The sequence below is a fragment of the Adiantum capillus-veneris genome, chromosome 3, assembly GCF_014529385.1.
Source record: "Adiantum capillus-veneris isolate H3 chromosome 3, ASM1452938v2, whole genome shotgun sequence".
NCBI classification, from domain to species: Eukaryota; Viridiplantae; Streptophyta; class Polypodiopsida; order Polypodiales; family Pteridaceae; genus Adiantum; species Adiantum capillus-veneris.
Window position 1 is genome coordinate 97,875,789 of NC_140933.1, and position 20,509 is coordinate 97,896,297.

Here is a 20,509-nt window from a genome sequence, read left to right on the forward strand (position 1 = left end):
ACTATCTCCCTTCCAAAAGGCGTTTCTATAAAGTAAGGGCAAGGGGGTTGGTTGAAGGACCCCCTACATTTGATGGCAAGACTGCTCCCCCATAAGCTCGCTAGCAGTGGTTTTGGGAGGCCCTTTAAGCGCAAGAAGCAGCACCATACCACAACGAAAACGTTGCCCCACACATCTCACAAAGAGATTCGTCTTACACCTGGAGGGTCCTCCAACCACCCTCTACAACCACAAACCACCTCCGACATCGTCTATTGCCTGTGGTTGGGTTACTGCATCGCAGTGATTGGAAAGGAGATTTGGGTTGGAAATCAAAGGTGTTATGGGCTTGTCGGGTCTTCATTGGTGGGTCCTCTTCCCCAACGACAATTTTAGAGGGCATATGGGAAGGTTCTCTAAAAAGGTTGGGAGCCCTTCACTTTGGAAGGGCCCTCAAAGGGTGCGCACATGTTGAAGAAAATTAGCCGCTGTGGCAATTTTCATTAATGTGGCTTGAAAATTCGTCCGCAACGTCTAAATCCGTGAAAGTAGGATTTCGCATGTAGTTGAACGCAACAAAATCTAATTTTGGACTTGAAGGCTAAATTACTATAGGAAAACTCTCTCACATGTGCAGGAAGCGCTACATGCGGCTTCCACCTTGCTCTCGGCTCCGGGAGCTGCAGGGAAATGCCTTTTGCATGTTCGCACCGTTTCAAAAAAGCCTATGGCCCTGCTCTAGGCTCTGCTTCAGCACTATGTGGCATGGGTCCCTTCAAATGGGATCAAGGGTGGAGGTGAGAATGGTGAGGCGCGTACATGCGATTGGGTGGCCCGAATTTACAAATTCACGTGATCCGAATTTACAAGATTATGCGGTCCGAATTTACAGATCGGCTCGCATTTAGATATGTAACATTGAAATGCCACATATTTCAATGAACGCATGTGAACTTGATGGTTAGAGCACATGCATCGCACGGAGGAAGTCATGGGTTGGAGGCTTAACGTGTGGACCCGAATTTACAAATCGGTCCGAATTTACACTCCATGTGAAAACCCCCCCGTCCAAATAGTGCGGAGGCTCTGGACATGCATTTTCCGTTTAGCGGGCCCCCTATTATTACCTGTAACGGGCCTATGCGAGCCCTATGGAAGTGCCTCAGCTTGCAAGTTGCTATGCCGTGTCTTTTGGCTTGGCAAGCTTGTAGGAGGCGACCACCAGCAGCGCCTTCGAGAGGAGTTCTGTGTGCGCGCCTGCTGCATCAACATCACTCCATGTCCTTCCAAGATGCCATAGCAACTCTTAACGACTACCTTGCCAGGCCGCGCCCCCCACCATTAGTCCGTGGCCCCGACAGCGTAGGACCTTCTCAGCGTGTCGTTGCGCGCTTCAGTCTCCTCTTCAAGTATATCGAGGTTTCCTTCTATCTATTTTCACTGCACGCATTTCTGCATTCTGCATTTTTTGTAATTATATCATGCTTGTTCCAACTTGATAGATCCATTGCAACACACACACACACACACACACACACACACACACACACACACAGAGAGAGAGAGAGAGAGAGAGAGAGAGAGAGAGAGAGAGAGAGAGAGAGAGAGAGAAAAGCTCCTGTGCTGGGTTTTCGTCTGCATCTGTGTTGTCCTCCCTGCCCACTACCCTCCTTCCTACTTGTTGTGACCTCCTGCCCAGGCTATTGCCTCCCTGCTCATTGGCCTCCTTCCTGCGCATCGCAACCCCTACCCCAGCTATCACTTCCCCGCCCTTTGCTTAGATGTGCCCGCGACTGCTTTGCCTCCATCCTTTCCTGCAGCGCCCGGCATGCCAGCCTGCCAACCAACTTTTACGCTCGGCAAACCAGCATCTTGGCTCTAATACTACTGGTGGACATCAATGGAGAAAACTTCCCAGAAACCCATCCAGGTAATGTATCACAATCTGAACAACCAATGTATCAATCCTTCAGCCCATCGGAGTTCTCAGTTTCAAGTTTTGTTCTTCATGATGCAAGTCATGAAGTTTTAATAAAATGGAGGATTACCTTAGGTCCTCACACCATAGTTACCGGAGAACGTTTTGGAAAGGTTGGCTAGGGAACGTTTCAGAATGGCTGGCCGTTCCAGACAAGCATTTGATATCGGAACAAACGGGTCAGAACGGCCAAATTTTCAGATTTTGATTTTCTATCTTGTGAGCCTCTCTGGCTTATAAAATGCGCCACCCCCCCCCCCCCCCTTACCTTCACAATGCACACAAGCTTTCAAGGACCAAGGCTCAAGCTCTATCCTCTCGAGTCTCAACTCTCAAGCTCTAGTCTCGTTCAAGCTCTGAAGTCTACATAGTACAAGCTCTCTCTCTATCTCTCTCTCCTCTCTCTCCCTCTCCCTCTTTCTCTCCCCCTCTCTCTCTCTCTCAAGCTCTCAAGTCTACACGGCACACGTTCACGTTTTCCATAGTAATGTTAAATGGTCTTCAAATTAAGGTTTTTGTGAGTAATAGAGTCAAAGGACTCTAATACTACTTGTTTTTAATCACCCAAAGCTAAAAATTGCATTATTTGGATGTTTTGTATGTCTCCCGTTCCGTGCCGTTCCCGTTTCGGGTCCCTCCCGTTCCCCCATTCTGCGAGAAGGCCCGTCCCCGTTCCCGTTCCATGTTCCGAGTAACTCTGCCTCGCACATGCTCAATATCTCCTCTGTGTGAGGATGCTAAGCTCTCAAATCGCTACTCGAACATTGTGGCATGCATGTATCATGGCAGTGAAACAACTTCTAGGAAAGGGTCTCATCCAACCTAGTACATCACCTTACTGTTCTCCGGTTTTTTAAGTACTAAAGAAAGATGGATCTTGGAGAATGTGTATTGATTACAGAGCTCTCAATAAAATCACCATCAAGAACAGATTCCCTATTCTAAGAATCGATGATATTCTTGATGGACTTGAGGGATCCTCTTGTTTCAGTAGGATTGATTTGAAAAGCGGATATCATTTGATCAGAATCGCTCCGGGAGATGTCTACAAGACAACCTTTCAGACAAGCTTTGGTTTATGTGAATTTTTGGTGATAGCCTTTTGGATTTACAAATGCTCCGACAACTTTTAATTGAATTATGGATAGAATTTTCCGAGAGTATCGGTCTTTTGTCGGCATTTTCTATGACGACATTATAGTTTTCTCCAAGAATGAAGCAGAGCAGACACCATTTGCTACAGGTCTTTCATGCATTGCGCAAGCACATATTGGTTATCAATGCCAAAAGGAGCGAGTTTTTCTAATTGGAGATACATTTCTTGAGACACATCGTCTCAAGAGCAGGAGTATAGATGGACCCGACCCAAATGGAGACTATCTGCGATTGGCTCGACCTAAAGAACGTTCATGAAGTTCGAAGCTTTTTGGGCTCGTGCTCTTATTATCGGTGGTTCATTCGATAGCTTCACCTTTGCATTTATTGACTAAGAAAGAAGTCACTTCACGTGGGGACCGACAGAGGAGATTGCTTTTCAGACACTTAAGGAAAAATTGACTACTGGACCAATCTTGGCTTTGCCAGATTTGCAAAAGCCATTCGAAGTTTATTGTGATGCTTGTGGCCGTAGTCTGGGAGCGGTCTTGATGCAAGAAGGCCATGTGATTGCCTACGAAAGAAGAATGTTTTCATGGCCAAAACTAGTAGCACAGATCTACAAGAAAGAGCTATTGGCAATGACCCATGCTCTTACACAATGGCGACACTATTTACTCAGGAGCCGATTTCACAGTTTTTATAGATCATCAGAGTCTACGCTACTTCTTGTCAAAGAAGCAGCTTTCGAAAAAGCATATGTGATGGGCTAACATCTTGTCACAGTTTCACTTCGAGATTGTCCATGTTCAGGGACATAAAAAAATTTAGTGGCAGATGCATTATCTCCAAAGTCCTTATTTCTGGCTATTTTCGCAATTTACCATAAAAGCTTCAAGGATATGGTTGACCAGTACGCCACATATCCGGACTTTACGGACATTTTTACTCGAATATAGAATGGGGAGACATTTCCAAGGTTTTCCATGCGGGATGGCTACTTGATGAAGAAAACGATGTTGTGTGTTACACAGCTTTTGAGGAAAAAGGTCTTGACAGAGTGCCATGGTCCACATTTTACGGGTCACTGCGGCATCGACACCACTTTGAAGGGTGCGGAGCGTTACTTCTATTGTCCGAGACTCAAAAAGGATGTGGACAACTTTGTTCGCAGTTGTTTAGTATGCCAAAAGGTCAAGTTTGACATGTATAAGGCACATGGACTACTACAGCCTTTGGATTTCATCTTTGATCTTCCCAAGACTCAAGGTGGGCACGATGGCATTTGGACGGTCATCGACAGATTTTGCAAGCACTCTTACTTCATTCTAGTAAAAAAAACAGTCAAGCCTTATCATTTAGCGAGATTGTTCATTGCTCAGAGTTCAATTCAGTCAGCCTAGATTAGGAAGCGTTCTGGCACTTTTGTGAGTCTATTCGCAGACCGTGCATGTCCAGACACTTAGAGTAGATGCATATCCTCTGGTTGCACACAGCATGATCATCAGATTTCCATCAGAACCCATCAGGAGCATTTTAACAATGCATAGACCTATTTTTGACATTTTTCACTTATTATTTTTAAGTGACTTTTGTTGGGAATTGGGGAGAGCAAATTCAGTAAGCCAATATATAAGAAAACCTAGTGCTAGTGTATTCTGGCAGAAGAGGCAGCAGGAACAGCTGTTCAACAGACACCTTCTCAGCAAGACTCCCCCATCAGGAGACCTAGCGTTTTCTGCATCAGACCTCAGCTAGCGTTTTTTCACCTACATCAGCCCCTAGCGTTTTGGATTGCAGATTAGTCCCGACAACAGCAAGACAGTAGAAACCCTAGCGTTTTTGTAGATCAACACAGAATTCAGCCTATCGTTTTTGGATCAGCCTGACCACTCGGTGTTTTGCAGATTCATTGCGACAGAACCTCAATTAGCACTAGCGTTTTCAGTTTTCAGTAGTCAGATCCCGCAGAGCAAGTCCCGAACCTCGTAGATCTCACCTTCCCACAACAGATCCTCGCTGCACGGTCAGATCCAGCGTAGTTCACAGTTTCAGCCCGGAAAACGCAGATTTCAGCATTTGTCGTTGCATCGTTGACATCGACATTGTCACCAACATAGAGTCAGAATTCAGCAGATAAAGATTGTAGATTTCATCCCTTAGCGTTTTCAGGTTTTAGCTCGTCTCGTCGCCGTTCTTATTGTCGTCGACATCGTTGGCAAGTCCAAGCATTGTAGAGATTTGTGCAATCAACAGTAGATCGCTCTCGCCATAGAGAGTGGGGCCTTCGGAGGAGGGTTTGACAACACTCTGGTGTCATATTCATCTCTCTCTATCTCTCAGTCTCATGCACCTTCATTTAGAGTGTTCACCACTTTGTTTGTGTCCATTGCACTCTCTCACGTAAAGGAACGGAAGGCTTTCCCTTCCGTAAGTAAAAGGAATCCTTGAGCACAGTTTGGAGCACTCATCTTAAGCAAAGTTCAACATTCACTTCCGTTGCACCTTACATTGGTATCAGAGCTTTGGCAGTGTTTTGTATCACTCAAGGAAAGAACCACAAGAACCACATAAGTTTTTTTTGCTTGTTGCGGTCGCATGTAACCCAAGTCCACTTGGGCGTGATTCCTAGTCGCGTTTTTGAAGAGTGACAGGAAACCCAAGAAAGAAGGGCTTGTCTAGCCTCCCTTGGTTCTCTTTTCACTCATTGAGAGAGGACTGTGCACTTAGTGGTTGGCCAATCGACGTGAGGTGGGAAAAAGCAACCTTGGTGTGAGCGCAAGGCCGCTAAGGGGTGCGCCCGCGGAAAAGAGAAGAGCTCGGGTGAAGAGAAGATCCTTCTCTAACATAGATTGCAAGCTAAAGAAGAACCTCAAGAACCTCAAGACTCCAGAACCTAAAGAACCAAGACCCTCAAGAACCCAAGAACCAAGACCCACAAGAACCCAAGTTCCTCGTGAACTTTAGAACCCAAGACTTTAGTGGATGGTCATCACCCCAAGCGGAATGGATACTTCGCATCCAGGTGGTGAGCATGGGAGTGGCGAAGAAGAGTTTTCCCTACCAAGAGGTTTTTCCGACCGTCCCCCTGTCCCATCTACGCCAAGGATTGCACTAATTCCTATGGAGGCTTTTGTCAAGATGATAATGGACAGGAAGTTAGAACGCAAAGTAAGGAAGTTAGAACGCGAAGAAAGAAAGGCAGCTGTTGCACGTGAGTGTGAGTAAGTGCGCTTGGCGGCCGAAGAAAGAATGACAACCATAGATCGTGAATACGAAGAAAGAATGATAGCCATAGAGCGTGAGCATGAGCAAGCACGCTTGATAGCCGAACAGAGAAACCGACACATGCAAGAGTTGTTGCGACTCTTTTCTAATGTGCAGGCACAGATTGAACAGAATCAAGAGAAGGAGACTCTCTCAGTCTCTTCTTTTCCAAAGCATGACACACATGATTTACATGATAATGATAAGCATGATAATTTGCATGATCAAGATGTGATTATTCACGAGCATGGTGATTTGTAGGATAATGATGTGATTGTTCACAAGGATGATGGTGTAGTTGATACTTTTTCTAGTGAAGCTAACCTCATTGCTGATTCTATCAATCATGAAGAACCGATCTTGGCTCTCGAGTCGAGGTCCACAGAACCCCCACAGGAAGATTCGATCAATCACGAAGAACCGATCTTGGCTCTCGAGTCGAGGTCCAAAGAATCCCCATAGGAAGTAGTATGTGTACGAATGATAAGTCAGCACGCATTGTTCGAGTGTTTCATTTGTGATGCTTTCCTGAATTTTAGTCACCGTCCTTATGTGATCCCTTTTCATAGGCATGACATATTGTATGATAAACACGATTCACTCATGAATGAGCACGGATGTATGCGGATTACTCATGAAAAGATGAAAATTTTGCACCCAAGGAATTCACATTCCATGTCTCTTCCTTGTCATGACACAGTTATAAAAAGAGCACAAGAAGGATTGAGCATCAAGCATCGGCATTTCCATTATGATTTGCTACAATTGATTGATTTAAATTAGAAAGACAAGTTTCGATTCCATTGTTTGTGTGTGTTTGATGAATGATTTGGCACTCCGTCTATATGTTCATCTACATTGCATGCACAGTCTTTAAAGAAGACTAGAAATTTTCACTCACTTTACGTGGAATGGGTATGTTCATGTTTTTGTGTTGGAAGTGGTGTCAGGAATTTTCAGCCTCGGAGATTCTTGAAGAAGGTAGACGCATGACTATAGATGAAGTTGAAGCATTGAAGGAGCCACATATGACTTTGTGTCGCTTTCGGCGCGGCCCAAAGAAGCAAGCGTTGCAGACCTTTATGAAGTTCAAGTATCGCATGATCTACGCATCAGAGTGGGCCGGCGAAGAGTCCATTCCAGGATTCCAGACCCTATTGGCGATCTCCCTCGACGCCATACAGTTCGGTACTAGTACCTCACTTCAAAAAGGACAGGATGTCACGTGCACATCTAACTCTATGTGTACAGTCACGTGACATATCCAACCCTATGTGTACGTGGACAAGCTACTTCATGGCAAGGGTTCAATCCAGTTCAGTCAGCCTAGATTAGGAAGTGATCTGGCACTTTTGTGAGTCTGTTCCGTGCATGTCCAAACACTTAGAGTAGATGCATATCCTCTGGTTGCACACAACATGATCATCATCATTACCATCAGAATCCATCTAGAGCATTTTCCAGTGCATTAAACCTATTTTCCCTATTTTAGCAAATTTTCCACTTATTTATTAAGTGACTTTTATTGGGAAACTGGGTAGGGCAAATTGCCTAAGTTAATATATAAGGAAACACTAACACTAGCATTTTTGGTAGCAGAGGAAGGAGAGCAACATGCACCCAATGCAGCAAGCCCTCTGGAGCACCTTCTCAAGCAAGAACCACCCCCTTGAAGACCTAGCATTTTCAGCAATGACTACACAGTGTTTTCAGCCATATAGATCAGCGATTTCAGCCATCTTCTGCAGCGTTTTCAAGCAGCAAAACCTGGCGTTTTTCAGCATAGAGACTTCAACGTTTTTAGAGGCAGCAAAGCTAGCGTTTTGGTGCCCTTCATATCAGCGTTTTTGTATCCAGCACAACAGCGTTCTTCAGTCAAGACTTGTAGCAGATTAGGCCATCTACATCAGCGTTTTCTCAGCCCTAAAGCAACGTTTTCAGCAAGGCATCAAGTACACGGGACAGCCCCAATTTGGTGCAACAGAATCCGACTCACAGCATTCAGTTTTCAGCCTTAGCATCATCGACCTCGACACAGCATCACTTAAAATTGCATCAGCATCTTGTACCAGATTGTGCAATCAATAGTGTAGACTTCTCTCGCCATTGAGAGAGGGGCCCTTGGAGGAGGGTTTGACAACTTTCTGGTGTCGTATTCTTCTCTTTCTATCTCTCAGTCTCAGCACCTTCATTCACAGTGTTCATCACTTTGCTTGTGTCCATTTCACTCTCTCACTAAAGGAACGGAAGGCTCTCCCTTGGAGGAGGGTTTGACAACTTTCTGGTGTCGTATTCTTCTCTTTCTATCTCTCAGTCTCAGCACCTTCATTCACAGTGTTCATCACTTTGCTTGTGTCCATTTCACTCTCTCACTAAAGGAACGGAAGGCTCTCCCTTCCGTAAGTAAAAGGAACCCTTGAGCACAGTTCGAAGCACTCATCTTGAGCAAAGTTCAACATTCACTTCCGTTGCACCTTACATTGGTATCAGAGCTTTGGCAGTGTTCTGTTTCACTCAAGGAAAGAACCACATAATTTTTTTTACTTGTTGCGGTCGCACGTAGCCCAAGTCCACTTGGGCGTGTCGATTCCTAATCGTGTTTTTGAAGAGTGACAGGAAACCCAAGAAAGAAGGGCTTGTCCAGCCTCCCCTTGTCTCTGAGAGCGGACCTTGCACTCAGCGACCGGCCAATTGACGTGAGGTGGGAAAAAGCAACCTTGGTGTGAGCGCAAGGCCGCCAAGGGGTGCGCCCGCGGGAAAGAGAAGAGCTCGGGTAAAGAGAAGATCCTCTTTAACACAGATTGCAAGCTAAAGAAGACCCTCAAGAACCTCAAGACTCCAGAACCCCAAGAACCCAAGACCCACAAGAATCCAAGTTCCTCGTGAACTTAAGAACCCACGACTTCAGTGTATGGTCATTACCCGAAGCAGAATGGATACTTCGCATGGAGGTGATGAGCATGGCAATGGCGAAGAAGAATTTCCCTCACCAGGAGGTTTTTCTGACTCTCCCCCTTTCCCATCTACGCCAAGGATTACACCAAATCCTATGGAGGCTTTGATCAAGACGATGATGGACAGGGAAAAGTTACACCAAGAAGTGCAACGCGCCGCCTTGGAGCACGAGCGTGAAGCAACACAAGCAGAAAAAATGGCGGCCATAGAGGGAGAAAGAATGGTAGTCATCCTGATGATGGGGAGCCTGATGAGCAACCCGAAGTGAAAGAAAACGAGGAGATCCTTGTTCTTGAACAGATTTGGCACATAAGGATACGAAGACTAAAGGTAAAGTCCGAAGGCGGTTCTTGGTTAAGTTCAAGAACTTTCCTGCATTTGATGCGAAGTGGATGGAGGAGGAGGATCTAGCAGATACTCCTCGGATTGTGAAACTTTTCCTCGATGTTTTGGTTTAGCATAGTCTACTCCAAACGGAACCCAGAAATTCAGCTTGGCCGAAGATCTGGTGCAGTTGGATGCACAAGAGGGGAGTTACTCCGCTCCTTTGTTAACAGATGCCTTGATTTTGATACTAAAGTCACTGATGTCTCTTTGAGCTTCAGGGATACTGAGAGCTGACAGTATTCTGCTGGATGACTTTATGAAATGGAATTCCTGATTATGATACTGATTTGTTCTTGACTTCTTTTGAGTGCAGGAATTGATAGACGAAATGACTGCAGCATTTTCATCTGATTGATCTCGAATAGACATGGTTGCAATAGGGGTTATCAATTGTACATCGATGAGGTTTGGACCTAGATGTGATTGCTAGCTACATTGTTGATAAATCATGGTCTAAGATCCGAATGAATGCTGAATGTCATGTGATGTCCTGTGAAGTCTAGTGATGTCCTGTGATGTCGTGTGATGTGACTGTCGATTTGGTACATGTGCTAGATGTGTGTCCCTAGTACGTAGGTACTAATAGTCAGTGTCTGCTAAGACGGTTTATGGCTTTTGTCGGTTTTGCAGGTGTAATCTCGGTCGATTACAATGCTTTCAAGAGGGGGAAAGTGATGATGTGACTACCGACAACAGAAACCCTAATTTATGCCAAAAACCCTAATTTTTGAAAATCGCGGAGGTGGAAAAAATAAATTATTTTTAAAAAAGTGCCAGAACACGTCCTAATCTAGGCTGACTGAACTGAATTGAACCCTAGGCATGAAGTAGCTTGTCCACGTACACACATAGTGTAAGGTGCAACGGAAGTGAATGTTGAACTTTGCTCAAGATGAGTGCTCCGAACTGTGCTCAAGGGTTCCTTTTACTTACGGAAGGGAGAGCCTTCCGTTCCTTTAGTGAGAGAGTGCAAGTGATCACAAACAAAGTGGATAAACACTGTGAATGAAGGTGCTGAGACTGAGAGATAGAGAGAGAAGAATACGACACGAGAATGTTGTCAAACCCTGCTCCGAAGGCCCTACTCTCTATGGCGAGAGCGGTCTACTATTGATTGCACAAATCTCTACAATGCAATGGACTTGCCGACGATGTCGACAACGACGAGGACGAGGACGAGACGGGCTGAAATCTGAAAATGCTAATGGCTGAAATCTGCAAATCTTTATCTGCTGAATTCTGACTCTATGTCGGTGACGATGACGATGACGACGAGGTGACGACGACACGTTGAAAACGCAGATGCTGAAAATCTGCGTTTTCCGGGCTGAATCTGCAAACTGTGGCTGATAAGACCGTGCGGCGAGGATTTGTTGCGCGAAGGTGAGATCTGCGAGGTTTGGGACTTGTTCTGCGGTGTCTTGATGCTGAAAACTGAAAGCGCTGATGCTATTCTGGGTTCTATCGCCGAGGAACTGCTAAATGTTGGGCTGTTGTGCTGCTCCAAAAACGCTAGGGCTGAATTGGGGTCTGTTGCAAAAACGCTAGGCTTTTGCTTGGTCTTGCTGTCGTCGGGGCTGATCTGCAGTGCAAAATGCCAGGGCTTGTTGTCGATGAAAAATGCTAGGCTTTTGCTATTGGCAAAACCGCTAGGTGTGCTGTTGGGGAAGGTCTTTCTGAGAAGGTGCCTGTTGGATGTCTGGTCCTTGCTGCCTCTTCTGCCAGAAAGTGCTAGCGCTAGGGTTTCTTATATACTTGGCTTGCTAAATTGCCTACCCAGTTCCCAATAAAAGTCACTTAAAAATAATAAGTGAAAATTAGCTAAAATAGGTCTATGCACTATAAAAATGCTCCTAATGGGTTTCAACCGAAATCTGATGGTCATGCTGTGTGCAACCAGAGGATATGCATCTACTCTTAAGTGTTTGGACATGCACGGTCTGCGAGCAGACTCACAAAAGTGCCAGAACACTTTCTAATCTATGCTGACTGAACTGAACCGAACCCATGCCATGAAGTAGCGTGTCCACGTACACATAGGGTTAGATGTGCACGTTACATTACAACTATCGCGAATCAAATCAATTGTGTGATCTTCAAGACGTGAAGGAGGTAACTTGCCTGGTAAGCTCTCAGAGAAACTATCAGCGTGAGTTTGCAAAAAACCTTGCTGTTATTTTTCGAGGTATGATATATTGGACCTTTGATCATCATTCAGTTGTTTCAAGAAGATCGAGTAAACAAAAAGACTGGATTTCATTAATTTGGAAACAAAGTTGATACCAATGGAATGGACTCGCCCTCAGTACAATCTCTTTGCCCTTCTCATTCTTCAAGATGGCTTTCCTTGCCCTATAATCGACCATGGCGTTGTTCCTGTGGAACCAAAGGAATTCCTATGAGGATGTCATACCCTTCCAAAGGCATGATGGAATAGTCCTCGTGCCCTAAATACCCCTTATAATGCACACGTAGTTTGCCAATGATAGGTGTAGTGGAAACATCCCGTCCGGGTGCCTCTAGAACAGCCTCGGTTGGTGGCCCCATTTCCTTGGGCGTCACTCAAAGTCGAGCTGCCAATACGGTTGAAATGAAGTTGGCCTTGGCTCCTCCTTCAAAGAAGATAAGGGCTTCTTGGTCTCGCACTTTGCCCCATGTGCGGCAAAGTTTAGTACTTTCATCCATCTGATTAGTATGGGTCCCCACACAGTTTGGTACCAATTCTGCTTTAGTATTTCCTTTTCTTCCGCGCTCGTTTGCTGCTTTGGAACTCGGGCTTATCTTCTGGTGGTCCTCTAGTTCATCTTCTTTTCAAGAGTTCTGTCTAGCTCTTTCTACGGGTACATGTTCCACTTTTCTACACTCGTCTGTCCTTTCACCCTTTCTCTTGACCGGAGAGGAGAATCAATGGCCTCACACCATCTCGAGTGAACCTCATCAATTGGGTAATCCTTCAGGTGTTTCACAAATCTCGGGTCTCTGGAGTACTTGATCAATCTTTTCACACACATGTCAGCCTACAGTTGACGCTTGTACTCCGCTCTAGCAAGCCAAAAATTTACCCGAATCTTCATTCTTTTCTTCAGTTCCCGCGCGGGATCGCAACTTTTCTTTGCCTCCCCCTTGAGTGGTGCTACCTATGTTAGATTTTCCGCGAGAACCTGTGTGCCGGATGCGCGATGGACGAAGGGTGGGAGTATAAAATCTTGATTGTCTTGTCATATTCTCCTGGAGAATCTGTGCGCGCTGCAGAAGAGATCGGATCCTCTGTAGAAGAAGAATCTTTGTGAGCTCTGATACCACTGTAACAGCTTGGACACTCCAAGCAAGAAAATTAGTAGCAACACATGAACAAAAGCTTTAAAACCACTGAACTAATATATATATATATATATATATATATATATATATATATATATATATATAGAGAGAGAGAGAGAGAGAGAGAGAGAGAGAGAGAGAGAGAGAGAGAGAGGGAGGGAGGGAGGGAGAGTTCTATTAACGTCCTTGTCGAGGCCAAAGCTGGCCTATAGGACAAAGCAGATACATCTTTGATTACAATCCACTTCGGGTATCACCAAAAAGAAACGTGCATGTGCTAACTATCCTCAAAGCTCTCATGACTCATGAGAGTTAGATATTACAAATGGTAGATCACCACGTGCATAATGTGACTAGATGTGTTCATGTCTTCTACAAGGGGGGGTGGGGTCTTGAAATCTCTGATGATAGCTTTTCCTCCTCTGTAGACGGCCCATTTTCCTTGTTTCCTTGCTTCTCTGACTTTGGCCAATTCCTTGGCTCTATTCTCTAGTTGTAGGGGTGTCAATTCGTCCGAGATCCACACTGATGTGCCTTGTAGTGACATGGTCTGCTTCATAACTTTGATCTTGTCATCTATGTGATAGTATTGTACTCTGGCCTGTTTCCCTTTGATTTGAATGTCGGTTGGGTCACCAAGGTCAACAAAAGGTACCATTTTACCGAGTCTTTCTTTGATTATGTCTACGTCCAAGATGTATCCTTCTAGTTGTTCGTCAGGATTGTGACCTATTGACGAACCTTCTGGTAGACCCCCGATTCTGATGTACTTCTTCAGGCTTTTCGCTCTTTCATTCTCTTTGAGAACCGATAACACTTCATCGACAAATGTTTCAGATTTTACCTTGGGTATATTGTCCTGTTGTAGTGTTTCAAGGTTTTCTTTCCTGATGGGATGCTTCTTTCCGAGCTCTGATACCATTATAACAGGCTTGGACACTCCAAGCAAGAAAATCAATAGCAAGAACGAACAAAAGCTTTAAAACTATTGAACTTTAATAGAGAGAGAGAGAGAGAGAGAGAGAGAGAGAGAGAGAGAGAGAGAGAGAGAGAGAGAGAGAGAGAGAGATGGCACATTGGCCCCAAAGACTGGCGCCCCTTTCGGTATTTCTTTATCATTGATCATTGCAAAGTACAACTCCCGAGGGACCTCTGCTCTTAGACTCTGCGTCCAGATGCTCTGCAGAGTGAGGCCCCAAGGGCTCTTTTATTCTTACAAGGGATGCCCCAAAAGCAAAGCCCCAAAAGCAATACATGAAAAGCTTTGAGTTTCAAAAACGTATGGTCCAAAACTGGTGCCCCAAAAGCTGCGAGCGCATATGGTGGAATTCCGTACAATGCCACTTCAACAGCCAACGAAAATTGCGGGAGACATCCGTACAGCCGTGCCACGTCAGCACGTTACACAATTCTTGGTCCTTGCTTTATTTTTAGGGTTCTTGGGTCCCCTGGGCCCCATCAGACGGGGTCCCAAGTTAGGACAACTTATAAGTCAGTTTCTTTGGGGTTTGTCCGATTGGACATTGCCATGTCATCATTTTGTGACAATGTGGATGTACTGTCTGGAGGGGATGGTCATGGCCATGGTTTGCTTGATTGAATGTGAAATGAAAAGATATGAATCTAATAGTAACCCGATTTAGTACATCAAGGACATCCATAAAAAGATCAGTGTGTTCTGGATGTGATTGCTAAATGGTTACAATGATTAGGATTTGTATCTGAGACCCGTCTTAGAAATATGATTGATTAGTGGATGATGTCTTTGTAGAAGTGCTAGATTGGTCGAGTCTAGTGCATGAGTACATAGAGTTCGTGTCTACTGAAGAAAGTTTTTGTCCTTTGGCTGTTTTTGCAGGTGTAATCGAGGGCGATTACAATTCTTTAAAGAGGAGGAAATGTCACAAAGTGATGATGTGGTATGACCAACTAGAAGAGAATGGCCGAGTGCACAATTGGAACTGAACCTAAACGAACTTCAGAGCACCGATTGTGGGGCCTAAAACCATAAATACCAAAAGATTGGCCTCTAAAAGCAATTTTCAAAAAATTGCGCTAGCATGCTGACGTGGCAGGTGTACGGAATTGTTGATGTGGCACATTGTATGGATTTTCGTAAATTGCGCTGTTGGTGCTGACATGGCAGGTTGTACGGATTTCCACATTTTGTGCTGCTGACTGTTGGTGTAACAAACGTGGACACCTCGAGTCTTGAATCTGTTGCGACACGAGAGAGAATTACTTAAAACACATCACAAGATTAAATCATAGTTCAATTGAGTCGACATGGCCCAATGGAGTTCCGTGCCCAGAGAGATTGGCCCCAAAGATTGGCGCCCCTTTCCATATTTCTTTTTGTATTAAGAATCGAGCAAGTACAGGTGCCCTGGGCTCTCCTCTGCTCATCGGCTTGTCAACACTGAATGAACCAGAGAGAGGGCCTAGGGTCTTATTTAAAGGCCCTTGGCCTTGGAAAAGCAGTTTACATGAAAAGCTTCAGTTCAAAAAGCATCTAGTGCCAAAAGCTCCCGCCCAAAACAGCCAACACGATTTGCGGCATTCCGTACAACATGCCTCAGCAGCGCAGTTTGCGGGCGTCCGTACAGTAGTCAGCGTGAATCCGACCGTCTTACTGATTTTATTCCCAAGTGTCCCTAGGCCCTGTCGACAAGGTGCCCATAAGTTGGGGGACACTTACTATAGCCATGTCATCAATTTGTGACAGTTGGCCGCTTTTGGAGGAGCTTTTAAGAGCAAATGCTTTTGAGGTTCAGTGCTTTTGAACTGATTGCTTTTGGGGTGCTGCTTTTGAGGCTCTACTCTTGGGCATCCCTTGTGAAGTTTATAAGAGCCCTTGGGGCCTCACTCTGCAGAGCATCTGGACGCAGAATTTGAGAGTAGAGGACCCTCACGAGTCGTACCTTGTTGTGATCAATAAATAAAGAAATACCGAAAGAGGCGCCAGTCTTTGGGGCCTATATATATATATATATATATATATATATATATATATATAGAGAGAGAGAGAGAGAGAGAGAGAGAGAGAGAGAGAGAGAGAGAGAGAGAGAGAGAGAGAGAGAGAGAGAAGAAGAAGAAGAAGAAGAAGAGAGTTTTAACGTCGTAGGAAACTATCCCAAGAGACCTTAAAGATCTAGCCGACGAAGAGTTGAACTCAAGACCTGTTATTCAAGAGGGAAATGGCATAACCAATCTACCACACTTGGGTGATAGAAAGGTTATACCATTTTCCTCTTTTTTATTGGCACACCCACACACCCACACACACACACACACACCCGAGAAGAAGAGAGTTTTAACGTCGTAGGAAACTATCCCAAGAGACCTTAAAGATCTAGCCGATGAAGAGAGAGAGAGAGAGAGAGAGAGAGAGAGAGAGAGAGAGAGAGAGAGAGAGAGAGAGAGAGAGAGACATGTATATATGTTAAAGTTCAATGATTTTGAAGTCTCTGGTCGTGTGTTGCTATTGATTTCTCGCTTGGAGTGTCCAAGCCTGTTACATTGGTCGCCTAGGAGATAAAGAAAGGGGAATGTGGGGCCAGCTTGGGAGTCAGTTTCTGCAGACTATTTCCTTTGAGGTCTAGTGGTTCCATGTGCAGCGGAGAGGATTGACAATCTTATTTGTTGCCTTTCTATAGCACCTTGTTCTCTCTTGCAAAGCTTGGGTGCAAGGTCCCTTGATCTTGCCATATTAGTTGCAGTTTTAGTATTGATGTGCGTTCCTTTCTGCTACATGGTTGTTCCGGATTCACTTTGAGAGTGGGGTGATATCCTCTCGGGATGTGTTCCAGATAAATGAAAAGCAGTTTTCACTCTCAGTTTTGATAAAGTTTCTTCAGATACGGTTTGCAATTCATCATTGTATATGGTGGTTGGTGCAGTTCTTGGTTCTTCTTGATTGGACAATTGATTTCTTAGTAGCTTTGGTTGTCCCATTCTTTGGACTTCTCGTAGCATCTTGGAGATTTGGGCATGTGGTATATGATCGGAGGTGCATGCTTCCGACTCTTTCCTCGTGGGTGGAGTACTTTAGAGTTGGGAAATGATCTGGATACTATTAGTTTATGCCTTTACCCTCAGTTTTGATGCATTCTCTTGGAGCGGTCAGCAATAGTACCTTCTGCAGATGCTGGTTGTGCGACTTGTGAGTTGGTTGAGTTGAGGAGATTCTTGATAGAGTTGGATTTACTTTCAACGCACAACATGCTACTTCTTGGACGTCTTTTGGGGTAGTGGTTGGATGGTATACTGGCTAGGTACTATTCAACCTCGGCGTTCTGTAGCAGATATCCTTGTCCACAAAACACTCTCTATACAATTGCAGATTGCTCACTCTAGCTTTTTGGTCTGTCCTCCTTTTCAGGAGCTCAGAGGGGGTGTTAGAGTTCAGACATCTCTCTAGATTCGTCCAGTGGGTCCCAATTTCTCCCAGGGAGAGGTGTTATGGAGTGAGGGTTGTTTTTTGGTTTTGCCCGGCCAGAGTTTTCTCATGTCGGGATATTCTAGCCATGTCTCGCTCAAAGTTTTGGCTTTGTTCCTTAGCCATACAGGCTCTTGCTTGCCTTGGGTATTTTTGCCCCAGCCCCATTCTTGGCTTCCGAGGACCCTAGAGACGTGTGGGCCCCCTTGCACTGCTTCTTTCCCATTTCTCTGGGATTTTTGCTGGGTTGTGAGGGCTGGGCATTGGATCGCTAGCCTTGGTCTGGACTTGTATATGGATCCACGAGGGACTCCCTTATGGTATGGAGATCAGCCCCAGAGGGGGGCGCCCTACCTTGCTGGGGCACTAGTTAGAGGCCGGCGGGCAACTAGCAGGAGGGGGGCAGCCTAGCGTTTCTGGGCAGCCAGCCATGAGCGACAGCTGGAGAGGCACGCAGCAAGAGATCTACAGGCAGATATCTTGGAGGTTCTTCCACCATGCTGCAGTCATCCATAGGGTCTCGACAAGTCTGGTGTCGATCATAAAGATTACCGCCCCAAAAGTATTGCAAACCTATCCCACAATCGGTATTGACAAGCTCTCAAAATAGCAAAGGAGTGACCAAAGCCACACTACCATCGGTGAAGAGAGAACATGGAGATAAGAGTAGTCCGCACTCCAACAAAACCTCCTCGAATTGTTTATTGTTGGCTAAGCATATGGCATCACATGTTCCACCTCTAAACCTCATCCACTGTAGTTGGATAATCACACAAGGAGTGGTTCTAGAGATGAGAGAATCCCCCTCTACCTGTCAAAGCCAACTCCAACACATCTGTTGGAACATGTGCCTGAACTACTGCATATTGGATGAATAAGAGTCAACTGAAGTGGGAACTAAAACTTCCATCTCTGGATGGAAATGATCATGTAAAAAAAGATCCTCTGCTTCAAGGAGGAAAGAGAGCCCCCTCTGTCATCCATAATCCACAATATGGTACAAAAGTGCAACAACCGAATCATCAACCTGCTATCCACCGGATGGGTAGCTCTGTCGAGAATTCCAAGAAAGACGTGCATTTGCAAAAGGCACAATAAATCTACCAATCCATCTCCTTGAAGAAAAACCCAGCCATAGAAACCTGCTCTAGAAGTGTTGAAGAAGATCCTGCTACTATCCAAGCACTTTTGTTTGAAGAAGAAGGCTGGAAATAAAAACGGGACTAGATCAGCCAAATCCAAGCATCCAAGGTGGTCGTGTCACCTAGGGCTCTGATACCATGTCAAAGTAGGCAACGGAAGATGCAATGAAGATGAGTTGGTCGTGACCTGATTTAGAACACCTTGACTCCGATTTAGAACACCTGCAATGCCACATACATGAACAAGGCAGTTGTGGAGAAGAGAGTTCATTGAGGTAGAAAGAGACGGGACATCTGAGAAATAAGAGAGAGATGTGGGAAAGGCTACAATTGCTCATACAAGTGACCAAGGGTGGTCTGGCAAGAACTGACATGTCTGAATGGCTAGATCTGAGGTACTCACAACTGGAACTTCTATTGCCATCTGCTGCTGCACATGAGACCCCTGGCAACAACTGGGAACCAACCAAGAAAGCACGGGGATAGCAGATCTAGATCACATCCTGGCAAAGAGAAGATAGGCCTTGAGGATGACCAGACCTAGTTCTGCTAGTCCGAGTGCATCTACAGCATATGTGGAAGAACTGTCACGTATTTAACTGGCTGTCCCTCATGCTGCGTGTACTCTCCATCTGCTACTGGCTGGCTGCCAAAGAACGCAGATTTGGGCTGCCCCAAGAACACCAGGGCTGCCCCCTCTACAAGCTGCCCATGCCTAGCAAAAACGCTAGGGCTGCTGCCCGCTGGTCTCTAACCGCAAGCCCCCTGGGGCCCCAAGGGAGGTCGTCTCCCTCTAGTGCTAAAATGCAATACCTAAGCGCCCCCCCCCACCCCCCCACCCCCCCCCCCCCCCCCCCCCCCCCCCCCCCCCCCCCCAAACACACACACACACACACCACCACCACCACCACCACGACCACCACAACTCCCCCCACCTATATGCCTCTCGAAGGAGGCTGCCCGACCCAGACTCCCAGTCCTCATGTGTAACAGACTTGGACACTCCAAGTCAAGAATGAACCGCGACAGCACCAAATAACCACTTCAAAACAATTCACAGATCACAACAGATTTACACTGGCCCGGCGGAGTTCGTGCCTAGAGATATTGGCCCCAAAGACTGGCGCCCCTTTCGGTATTTCTTTTTGTATTAATCAATCATCAAAGTGCAAGAGAGCGGTTAGGGTTTCACTCTCAGACTCTGCGTCCAGATGCTCTGAGAAGTGAGGCCCTCACCACTAATTTAAAGGTTACAAGGGATGCCCAAAAGTAGAGCCCCAAAAGCTTTTAAAATAAAAAGCATCAGTTCTCTCTCTCTCTTAGAGAGTCTTTTATCTTTTTTTTAAAAAAAAAAAGCAAAATTCGCATCGCTCATCATTTTCCAAAATAAATTAAAAAAAATTGTCTCCGCGATTTTCGGAAATTAGGGTTTCTGGCAAAAATTAGGGTTTGCAGGAATTTTAGGGTTTCTGCTGTCCGCCACGTCATCACTTTGAGACATACCCCCCTCTTTACAGCATTGTAATCGATCGCGATTACGCCTGCAAAACCGACAAAAGCCATAAACTGTCTTAGCAGACACTAACTGTTAGTACCTACGTAATAGGAACACACATCTAGCACATGTACAAAATCGACAGTCACATCACACGACATCACAGGACATCACATGACATTCAACATTCATTCTGATCTTAGACCGTGATTTATCGGCAATGTAGCTAGCAATCACATCTAGGTCCAATCGAGACCTCATCGATGTCCGACTGACTAACCCCTATTGCAACCATGTCTATTTGAGATCAAGTAGACCAAAATGCTGCAGTCATTTTGTCTATCAGTTCTTGCACTCACAAGAAGTCAAGAACAAATCAGTATCATAATCAGGAATTCCATTTCATAAAGTCATCCAGCAGGATACTGTCAGCTCTCAGTATCCCTGAAGCT

The 20,509-nt window shown here is 45.4% G+C and overlaps 1 protein-coding gene across 2 annotated transcripts in view; it reads left to right on the forward strand.

Moving 5' to 3' along the window:
* The first annotated feature begins 1,087 nt into the window (after positions 1-1,087).
* LOC147461364 (folylpolyglutamate synthase-like) overlaps positions 1,088-20,509 on the forward strand; it is a 42,152-nt gene continuing 22,730 nt past the window's right edge. The window contains exon 1 of one of the 2 annotated variants that reach the window (XM_086508934.1): positions 1,088-1,398. In XM_086508934.1, the coding sequence (XP_086365060.1) occupies positions 1,120-1,398 (279 nt within the window). In that variant the 5' untranslated portion in view covers positions 1,088-1,119. Of the gene's footprint in view, positions 1,399-1,582; positions 1,910-20,509 lie in introns of those variants that run through there. The other variant, XM_086508935.1, reaches the window with a different exon arrangement.